This window comes from Sinocyclocheilus anshuiensis, unplaced genomic scaffold (genome assembly GCF_001515605.1).
Source record: "Sinocyclocheilus anshuiensis isolate Anshui unplaced genomic scaffold, SAMN03320099.WGS_v1.1 scaffold413, whole genome shotgun sequence".
Classification (NCBI taxonomy): Eukaryota; Metazoa; Chordata; class Actinopteri; order Cypriniformes; family Cyprinidae; genus Sinocyclocheilus; species Sinocyclocheilus anshuiensis.
The window spans coordinates 959011-970392 of NW_015536481.1; the positions used below are offsets into that span (position 1 = coordinate 959011).

An 11382-nucleotide genomic window follows, 5' to 3' on the forward strand; every position below is an offset into this window, starting at 1 on the left:
TTCTTTGAGGAACAAGGGTACCTAGGAAAAACCTGGATATATGAGGTGTGTGATTTATAGACAAGTAATGATATGTGACCCTGGACCACAAAACCAGTCATAAGGGTCAATTTTTCGAAATTGAGAATTATACATCATCTGAAAGCTGAATAAATAAGCTTTCCATTGATGTATGGTTTGTTAGGATAGGACAATATTTGACCGAGATACAACTATTTGAAAATCTGGAATCTGAGGGTGCAAAAAAATGCATATTCTTCTTAGCAATGCATATTACTAATCAAAAATGAAGTTTTAATATATTTACAGTAGGAAATTTACAAAATGTCTTCATGGAACATGATCTTTACTTAATATCAATGATTTTTGGCATAAAAGAAAAATCAATAATTTTGACCCATACAATGTACTTTTGGCTATTGCTACAAATATACCCCAGCGACTTAAGACTGCTTTTGTAGTCCAGGGTCACATATCAATAAAATATTGAAGAGTAATGTAAATTAATAAAATATTAAAGTTAAAAATATTAAGGGGCATTTCTATAGAGTATACATTTTTATAGTTATGTTAAGCTTTAAAATATATTTTGTCTTGAAATTTAAAGTAAAAAAAAAAAAAGTAAATCACAAACAACTGTAATAGTCATGTATATTCATTAGTTAAAAAGAGTTTGATCCTTAAAGAACATTCAGCATCTATCATTTTTGGAATCCTGAAATTTAATTGACAAAAACAAGCAGTGTCAGGCCTTCAAATATTGTTACAGACAATGGGAGACCTTGGCGTCAAAAAAAGATGAGAACCCTGGTTCTACAATGCACAAATCAGAAGTTTTTTTTTTTTTTCCGAATGACCCGATATCTTTCTTCAGACATGAGAGATTAGTGATAATTTAAAGACCCATCAGCTAATAGAATTCACCATGCTTTATTTTTTACAAATTCAGATATGGAGTGAACGCATACATTTATACATTGTTTTAAGGCAGTTCTTTTTCCTCATAAATCATCAGATTTACAAAGACATATTAACATAATAAATCTCCTAAAATCTGCATCATTTTCAGAAGATACATTAGAAAAGAGCACCAGAAATGTCCTTAGATTATTACTGTTCCCCACTACTATAAAAGTAACACTTATTCTATAATGAAGTATTTTATACTCTGAATTGAAGTATAAGAGTGAGAGTATAATCAAGGTTATGGTAACGTCATCTGAGGTATGTCTACAGTTGAAATCTTTTCTCCATCTCATCTGCGATCAACTCAGCGATGGCCAGGGAGGAGCTTGCAGCGGGTGACGGTGCATTGCGTACATGCAGAATCCGGCTGCCCAGCTCTCCCTTCCCTCCATCAAACACAAAATCATCCACCAGGTTTCCTTCAGCATCCAAAGCCTGTGCACGCACACCTGACGGCCCCCTGCACAAACCAACATGCAGAAACATTTACAAGCAGGACAATTGTAATAATAAATGAGATTATGTATGACTCATATGATCCTTCTCAATAGTGTTTGTGTGTCTGTACCTGAGGACATCACTGGGGTTCAGTTCAGGTATGAACTTCTGCAGGTTCTTTACCTGAGCACTGGTAAACACACCTCTGTATATTTCCCCCATTCCATAAACAATATTCTTCATTACCAGCCTCTGCAGACCCCTACATACACACATATACATTATGAACATGAGCAAGGAGCCTTGTTTTTAATTCAAGAAACTGTCTTGAATGAACACCCCTATGAACTTAAATAAATATTCTGGGTTCAGTAAGCTCAATAGACATCATTTTTGGGGTAATGTTTCGACTCATCCCTTGTTTTATAAAAAAAAAAAAAAGAACAATAATTTAGGTAACGACGAAGCACTTACAAAGGAAGTAAATGGTACCAATTTATTTTAAAACCATTTATAAAAACACATTAATTTGTCTAATAAAGCATATTATTTGAGCTGTAACATTGTCATTTTTATGGTCGTTTTAGAGTTTTAGGCATTATGTTGTCATGGTAACAAAGTTGTAAAATTGGATATAACTACACAAGTTAGTAAGTAATTACACTAATTTTTACACTAAAATCATGTTAACACACATTATTTAGTCAGGTGGCTATACTATTGAGTATTTTAGCATTTAATGATTGACCCCATTCACTTCAATTGTAAGTATCTCACTGTAACCTAGATTTTTTTTTGTATAATCAAGGTTATGGTAACGTCATCTGAGGTATGTCTACAGTTGAAATCTTTTCTCCATCTCATCTGCGATCAACTCAGCGATGGCCAGGGAGGAGCTTGCAGCGGGTGACGGTGCATTGCGTACATGCAGAATCCGGCTGCCCAGCTCTCCCTTCCCTCCATCAAACACAAAATCATCCACCAGGTTTCCTTCAGCATCCAAAGCCTGTGCACGCACACCTGACGGCCCCCTGCACAAACCAACATGCAGAAACATTTACAAGCAGGACAATTGTAATAATAAATGAGATTATGTATGACTCATATGATCCTTCTCAATAGTGTTTGTGTGTCTGTACCTGAGGACATCACTGGGGTTCAGTTCAGGTATGAACTTCTGCAGGTTCTTTACCTGAGCACTGGTAAACACACCTCTGTATATTTCCCCCATTCCATAAACAATATTCTTCATTACCAGCCTCTGCAGACCCCTACATACACACATATACATTATGAACATGAGCAAGGAGCCTTGTTTTTAATTCAAGAAACTGTCTTGAATGAACACCCCTATGAACTTAAATAAATATTCTGGGTTCAGTAAGCTCAATAGACATCATTTTTGGGGTAATGTTTCGACTCATCCCTTGTTTTATAAAAAAAAAAAAAAGAACAATAATTTAGGTAACGACGAAGCACTTACAAAGGAAGTAAATGGTACCAATTTATTTTAAAACCATTTATAAAAACACATTAATTTGTCTAATAAAGCATATTATTTGAGCTGTAACATTGTCATTTTTATGGTCGTTTTAGAGTTTTAGGCATTATGTTGTCATGGTAACAAAGTTGTAAAATTGGATATAACTACACAAGTTAGTAAGTAATTACACTAATTTTTACACTAAAATCATGTTAACACACATTATTTAGTCAGGTGGCTATACTATTGAGTATTTTAGCATTTAATGATTGACCCCATTCACTTCAATTGTAAGTATCTCACTGTAACCTAGATTTTTTTTTTAAAGAAAACTAGGTGAAATAAATTTTTGTAGTAATCAAGGTCTGTAAGATTTTTTCATTTGAATTTTTTACGCTTGTGCATTTATTTGAGCAAAAATACAGTAAAAATAGTAATATTGTGAAATAATATTACAATTTCAAATAATTGTTTTCTATTTTAATATATTTTAAAATACAATTTATTCCTGTGATGGCAAAGCTGAATTTTCAGCAGCCATTGCTCCAGTCTTCAGCATCACATGATCTTTCAGAAATCATTCTTATATCCTGATCTGCTTAAAAAACTTTTTTTTTTTTTATCATTATCAATGTTGAAAACAGTTGCAGCTTAATATTTATTTCCAAGATTCTTTGATGAATGAAAAGTTCAAAAGAACAGCATTTATTTGACACAAATCTTTTGTAAATATTTTTACTGTCACTTCTGATCAATTTAATTTACTGACCCCAAACTTTTCAACTTATAGATGTCAAAGTGTATTTCATTGTACCTGTAGGAGACCGCATTAATGAAGTCTTGTGTGTCGAAGTCAAAGAGTTTATATCCCTCCCGTTTAAAAGCCAACACAGCGTTTGGGCCCAGCCAGACGCTACCGTCCATACGAGGGGTGAAATGGAATCCAAGAAATGGGAACCGTGGGTTTGGCACCTCAGCATACAAACAGAGTCCTTAAACACACGTTCTCATATATCTGAGCATTATGTGTCTGTGTGGGGTGTTTCTACTCACAGGATAGATGTTGCCCCTGACCAGGTAATTTTTCTCTGGCTTGAGCACCAGGTAATCTCCTCTGAAGGGAACAATACGGGGCTCTGAACTACAGCCAGATATCTCAGACAACCGATCAGAGTAAAGGCCTCCACACGTCAACACAAACCTACACCTCACCTCCTTCCCCTGCACACAAACACAGCCATACTAAGACACCAAACCAAGAGATCATAAAAACATGATTCATACACATCAGTTTCTCACCTGTGAGCTTTTGATGATGATGGGATATTTCAGGCCTAAACACACATAAAGAGATGAATACAGTGATATTAAAGAAAATAAAGAGGTCTGAGACTTTGAGCAGGTCACGTGACACACCTTCAGCACTCCCAGCTGGGCTTTCTGCTGCCACCTTAATGTCAGATGCTTCAAAGTCAGTTATCACAGTGCCACCCACTTCCTGGAAGTCCTTACCGTAGGTCAGAGCTACTAACTGCCAGTCAACAATCCCTGTGTTTGGAGAGTCCAATGCCATGATGCCCTACGGAGAAACAGAAAATACCATTCATTACATGTACAGTCCATTCTCTGTGCAAAAATGGCACAGGTTGGCTGAATTCAGCAGTTCCCAGCAGATCTGATTGGCTGGCACTTCCGGGACTTTAGGGTTGTACCAGTAAAAAGCTGAAATTCTGCTTCATTTTCTAATATAAACTGGGTTTATATTAATTTTGGACAAACAGAAATTCTGATTACTGAAAGTCACACTATAGTCTGTTGTAGTATTACATATTTAACAAAATATTATCTATAAACAAAAACAGTTATTAGTTGCATGTTATGATGTTCGGATGATCTCTTCCTGTCTAAATGGGCTTTTTTAAAACAAATTTATAATTTTGTAATATTATAAGACATTTATAATATTACAAAAAGTTTCTATATCTAATAAATTCTGTTCTTTTGAACTTTCTATTCATCAAAGAATGAAAAAACTGTATCAAGGTTCTCACTAAAATATGAAGAACAATAAAATGATCAGAACAAGTGTTTTCAATATTGATGATAATAAGAAATGTTTCTTGAGCACCAAATCATCACATTAGAATGATTTCTGAAGGATCATGTGACACTGAAGACTGGAGTAATGATGCTGAAAATTAAACTTTGCCATCACAGGAATAAATTACATTTTAAAACATATTAAAATAGAAAACCGTTGTTTTAAATTCTAAAAGTATTTCACAATATTAAAATTGTTCCTGTATTTTTAATAAAATAAACGCAGCATTTTGACATCTTCTTCTTTCAAAAACATTTTAAAAATCCTTCCGACCCCAAACTTTTGAACTGTAGTGTATGTGAGGGCCAGCTTAACATAAACTGACATAACCACTGAGGTTAAAACACGTTATACAAAATACAAATACATACATGATAGTCATAAATAGGTTAATTGTTCAGTGTTTGAAACAGCAGGCCTAAGGTCACCTGAATCAGGTAAAAGCCAGATGACAGCACTTTTGCAATCTCCTGGTTACTGATCAAACCAGTGGATGGTACAAGAGTGGAAAATATGAACCCTATTTTTCATTAACACACAAACAGATGTCACTCACCCTGCAGTATGGCTCTTTCTCTCGGATGGCCTTGGCATCAATCAGCCGGAGATCTTGTACATTGTTCATCTGACCGCGCTCATATAGAGCTTTCAGTCGGGGAATCTCCTCTCTCTCCACTGCTACAATAAGCTGAAGTCACACACATACACACTGGATACTATAGAGTCAATGCTCTTTGGCTCTTTAAGGGGGCCTATGTTCGTTCTCACCTTGCCACATCTCTTATAAGGCACACCTTTCTTCTGGCAGTACTGATATGTCAGCGTGGCTCCACGAACACAAAGCTGAGCCTTCAGAGAGCCCGGCGTGTAGTAAATCCCAGAGTGGATCACACCACTGTTATGACCTGTCTGATGGAGAGCTGTGGGAAGGAATACACAAAAGAAATGAATAAGAAATCAAGGCGGATATGAAGAAGTATCAAGAACACACACACACTTACCAAGTTCCTTTTCTTTCTCCAGCAGGGTAAAGGTGAGGTTTGGGTGCCTGAGGATCAGCTCTCTGGAAGAGGCCAGTCCAACAATCCCTCCACCAATAATGGCCACATCGAACGAGCTACACATTATAACGGTATAAAATCAGCCGATATTGGATATTTAACTGTGCATAATTATGTCCCCTATTTATACAGTACATTTAGATAACATTTGCCTTCATCTAACACTCTCTTAAAGTGTAGTATAAATCTCTAGTATAAAATAATACTATTCATTATTATGCTGTGATGCCTAAATTCACTTGTAGCACTTAAAATGTCGGATTTTAGTTTGTAGTGTTTTATTTTTAATTTGGTGCCATTTTAAACCTGTTTGACTTTCCATTCTCTGTGGAACAGAAATTAAGACATTTTGATAACTGTCTCTAACTTTTTTTCTCCATACAGTGGAAGTACAACATTCTTCAAAATATGTTATGTTCCACACAAGAAATAGTCAAACAGGTTTTTTTTGTGAACTATCCCTTTATCGGTGCATAGTGTGATTGATTGCACTGACACAATATCCCTGTACAGTCACAATACTTGTGATACTATAGCTGAAGGACTTTTAGTAGGGTACTTAGTGTAACACTACAGTCGGAACACTTTCTGTCAGTGTAAGTACTCTGTACTGATGTTTTAAGTACTCGAGTGCTGTTGTTATTCTCACCCGCTGTGGTGTGCAGCTCTGCACGTTGCATACTTTGATCCCTGTGACAGTAAGCGCGCGCACACAGATCCTGTACCGAAAGTTCGTATCATTATTCCACAAATTACGTTTTCACTTTTCCTAACAGACTTATTAAAACCGTGTAATCATAGTGCTTGTCGCCGACTCGGTATGGTTTAATCTCAGGTAAGGGAATCTTCTTCTGAATCGGTCCTTCGTAGCCCCGCCCCCGACGTACACTCACTGACCAATGAGAGCGCGAGACGTAGTGGCGTAACGGGTGAAAGATCAGCAAGCGCGCATGGAGGACGCAGGATGTAAACATATACAGAACAGCACAGACCCGAACCGCAGCGTCAGTTTTGCAGGTTTTACACTATTCTATTCCTCAAGGTTCTATGTATGGTATGTGTGTTAATGATATTCTCTCTGAGCTTTACGACATTTAGAGGTTTGATAAATTACGTTGTCCTCTATATTCAATGACACGATCACAGCGTACACGGATCATTCTGCTATTAGAAAGTGTCATTAAACTATGTGTTTTCGTGCTTTGACATCTCGTCTCTTTCTCTCTGTTTATCTCAGCCATATAGACACGAGATTGTTCACCTGGTCAGCGCGGAGGGTTTTATCCGCACATAAGCAGCCGTCAGGGGGCAGTCGTGAGTTCTGGGGGTGGCTCAATGCTGTTTTCAACAAGCAAGTCTTGGATATTTTTCAAAACAACAGTTATGTAACTACATTAATATTTCTCTAATGTCATAATTTACTTCCTTTCCCAATCCACAGCAGACTGTAAAGCACCTGAGGCCAATTACAACAACCAAAATGTTGAGTGTGAGAGTCAGAAATATAAAGGGACTAATGTCTAGTGATTAGTCTGTTCCATAGAGTGAGGAATCCCTACAGAGACTAATCTAAGTCTGCTAATTCACAACAACAGCTCTTATTTAGAGTCTGAACTTTAAAATAATAGCATCTAGTGTATGTTTTACGTGCTTTTACTGGTCATCATTTCTTTTTAGTTTCTGCATTTCACTTGAACAGTCCTGAAGTGTGACAAATTAATTTAAAAAGTTCCATGTTGAACATTGCTGTACAAAAACGTTAATAGTGGTCAACAAATATGTTTTTCATTTATCAAATACTGATGCCAAAAAGCTGTGTTGCTGCTGGATGCTATAACATTGAAATACATTTAGTGCAGTTCAGTCACAACAAATAAGATATACAGTGCCGTTCAAAGGTTTGGGGTCAGTGAGATTTTATTTTTATTTATTTGAAAAACAAAAATACTGGTATTTAGCAAAAATGACAGTAAAGACATTTATGTCATGTTATAATGTTGATTTATAATGTTATAAATAGTTTTCTGGTTCAAATAAACTTTCTATTCATCAAATAATCCTAAAAAATGTTTCAGTTTCCACAACAATATTAAGCAGACCAACTGTTGTCAACATTGATAATAATAAGAAATGTTTCTTTAGCATCAAATCAGCATATCAGAATGATTTCTGAAGGATCATGTGACACTGAAGACTGGATGATCATGTAATGATGCTGAAAATTCAGCTTTGTCATCACAGGAAAAGAGTACATTTTGAAATAATATTAAAATAGAAAATAGTTCATCTTAAACTGTAATAATATTTCACAATATTACTGTTTTTCCTGTATTTTTGATCAAATAAATGCAGCCCTGGTGAGCATAAGAGACTTCTTAAAAAAAAAAAAATAATTGACCCCAAACATTTGAATGGTAGTTTAAACAAAACTGAAAATGTACACTATCCATTAAAAATGGCTACAAAAGCAGACATTTAATTGATCTATCACGGGTTTTAGCACACGGAAGTCACTGCTTGAAATGTCATGTCAGCTTCCCAGATGCAGTGATCCGTAACTGTTGTGTTTTTCAATATAGAGTTGATTATGAGCGTATTAAAGCGGTGGGTCCTGATCGAGCTGCTGCCGAGTGGCTCCTGAGGTGCGGTGCAAAAGTTCGGTTCCGGGGTTTCGACCGCTGGCAGCACGACTACAATAGACTCCCGTTGGGACTGGGCCGTTGGGACGGTACCAGATAGAAGCTATTGATGCCACAGAGTCCTGCATCATGTATCGAGGTTTTGATCATCTGGGTAAGTGATCGATTAAACGCATAAACACCCTTCTCATTGCCCTGACCCAGTTACCTTTATGTAGCAGAATTATCTTTTAACCTTTAGCATTGTGACATTACCTATGCAAATTGAATGAAATCATCAGTGAATGGAGAAGGTCAAACACCTGCTTCAACTCTAAGATCTCTTACTCCATTTGCTTCAGCAAAACACTCTTGCATTATTTATTAAATTAGACCCCAGAGAGGGAAAGTTTGTGAAGACGCTACCATGTGTGTGTGTGTGAGATGTGGTGAGACACTGAGACACCGTGTGTGTGTCACAGGTGAGGATGAGACACTGTCTGTGTGTCACAGGTGAGGATGCGAGGTTCAGTTGTGGGAAAAAGTGACGTAAAGCTAAGGGGTGTTTTACACAGACAGATACAGTGCAGTCCTCTTTTTTTCACTCACACTCCGTCTTTTCACACATCCAGGTTTCGTATACAGTACACTACATTTTACATTTCTACACTTAATATGACAGCACCAGCATACTTCAACTTGCCCATTTCACCTAGTCATATGCCGACCAAATGATTATCAGAGGATGACAACCTTGCATTTGTTGTTTATTTAGGATTTCTGTGAACGCCGAAGACAGAAATGATAATGAATAAAAATATTTAACACACAATGACATTGACACTTAAATGATTGTAATTTAATATTTAATTACAATTTAATTTAATATTTATGAAATTCTGCTACATAAGGTAACTGATTGAAAGTGACAATAAAGACATTAATAATGTTAATTCAAAAAATATATATTTAGTTTCCACAAAAATATTAATTAGCACAACAGATCAATTTAATGCATTTATCTCTACTTAAAAATTTATTTATTTAAAAAGAATCTACTGACCTCAAACTTTTGAATGTATTAATTATATCTAAATAAATTATATATACAACATATTTATTTGTTTTAAAAATAACATGTAAGATATTTAAAATAATTAAAAAAGTCAAAATGGTTGCTGATCGTTTGGACTATATATTAATTAATATTTACCAAAGGTATCTAAAGAATTGTTGGTACTAACACGCATTTGTTTTTGTGTTTAGAGGGTCTCGAGCACGTAGAGGAAATCGGGTTCAATAAGTGTATTTATATAGAAGATGCCTGTCTGGAGCATTTGAGTCAAATAAAGACGCTTCAGGACAGTTTGAAAAACATGACGGTAGTTTCCTGTGGCAACGTGACAGATAAAGGAATCATTGCTCTTCATCACCTCAGGTAAGACAACAGCATCTTTAATTTCAGTTGGGCTCTCAGTATTGCCCATAATTTTGTGTATGCGCCATATGGGCATGGTAATTGGATGATGTTGATAATCTCAAATGACTAACTATTGGAGAATTAGTCAACCAGGGTTGCGTTTCCCAGAAGCAGTGTAAAGCAGTTAAAGGGGTAGTTCACCCAAAAATGAAAATTTGCTGAAAATGTACTCATCCTCAGGCCATCCAAGATGTAGATTTTTTTTTTCTTAACAGAAGAAATTTAGCATTACATCACTTGCTCACCAATGGATCCTCTGCAGTGAATGGGTGCCGTCAGAATGAGTGTCCAAACAGCTGATAAAAACATCAGTAATCCACAAGTAATCCAAGCAACTCAACAATTAATTTGTCCGTAAATAAGTCTTGTGAAGCAAAAGCTGCATGTATTACGATGTTTTTATCAGCTGTTTGGACTCTCATTCTGACGGCACCCATTCACTGCAGAGGATCCAATGGTAAGTAAGTGAAGTAATGCTAAAATTCTCCAAATCTGTTCCAATGAAGAAAAAACTCATCTACATCTTAGATGGCCTGAGAGTGAGTAAATTCTCAGTAAATTGTCATTTTTGGGTGAACTGTTCCTTAAAGTTGATCATAGAGACCAGTGCTGCCAAAAGTTTCAGTGATCTACTTTTGAGAAGAACAGCCCTGGCTGATATATTGGTTAAATTGTCACTAGAGTAAAATCAGTGGCTTCTGCTACTGACATCACAAGTCTTACCTCTGATTGTGTGTGTGTATATATTAAGAACGTGGAGTGGCTGCTTCTCAGTGATCTGCCTGGTGTAAAAGATAAAGATCAGACTGTGGACAGACTCCAGACTGCACTTCCCAGACTCACCGTAGAACTGGATCTCGCTTAGCCAATCAGTGCTTCTCAGAGCACATTTGGAAAACCACAACTCTCACAGCCTCATGACCAGGCCAGACAACCCCTCTGGCTGATGTCCGTGACTTGCTGTGGCAACAGTATCCAAGCAACTGAGCATCCCAGGGACAGATGCAGAGCTGCTCTGCTCAGTCAACAACACCGAATTAGCTTTGATCAAACAACATGGAGTTTTGTTATATTGCCATTATCAATACATTGTAAAAACAGTTTTGTTGTTGTTTCTTCATACACGACTTGTTTCATTTCTTATAAAGAAGCTATAGAAACAAATATATGTTGCAGAAAGATCTTTAATGATTTACTCTGAAAACAAACAAGAACGATTTAATTTTCCATCTATT

At 36.3% G+C, this 11382-nt stretch overlaps 2 protein-coding genes and 1 pseudogene across 3 annotated transcripts; 1 reads left to right on the plus strand and 2 right to left on the minus strand.

Annotated features, from left to right (window-relative positions):
- Positions 1-1196: 1196 nt before the first annotated feature.
- LOC107683452 (L-2-hydroxyglutarate dehydrogenase, mitochondrial-like) lies at positions 1197-1662 on the minus strand. The gene is made up of 2 exons (XM_016479510.1): positions 1535-1662; positions 1197-1426 (listed from the first exon to the last, which is right to left on the minus strand). Exons 1-2 carry the CDS (start codon positions 1645-1647, stop codon positions 1231-1233), a joined length of 309 nt encoding a protein of 102 aa, XP_016334996.1. The 5' UTR covers positions 1648-1662; the 3' UTR covers positions 1197-1230.
- A 555-nt stretch (positions 1663-2217) lies between these two features.
- On the minus strand, positions 2218-6985 carry LOC107682613 (L-2-hydroxyglutarate dehydrogenase, mitochondrial-like). Of its 2 annotated transcripts, none has more exons than XM_016478880.1 (10): positions 6699-6985; positions 5990-6105; positions 5757-5908; positions 5545-5676; positions 4400-4466; positions 4187-4221; positions 3941-4108; positions 3702-3859; positions 2544-2675; positions 2218-2435 (listed from the first exon to the last, which is right to left on the minus strand). In XM_016478880.1, exons 1-10 carry the CDS (start codon positions 6788-6790, stop codon positions 2240-2242), a joined length of 1248 nt encoding a protein of 415 aa, XP_016334366.1. In that variant the 5' UTR covers positions 6791-6985; the 3' UTR covers positions 2218-2239. The 2 variants fall into 2 exon arrangements, with proteins under 2 accessions (XP_016334366.1, XP_016334311.1); XM_016478825.1 differs by having other exon boundaries at positions 4304-4466.
- On the plus strand, positions 6983-11362 carry LOC107683823 (ATP synthase subunit s, mitochondrial-like; annotated as a pseudogene).
- The last annotated feature ends 20 nt before the right edge of the window (positions 11363-11382 follow it).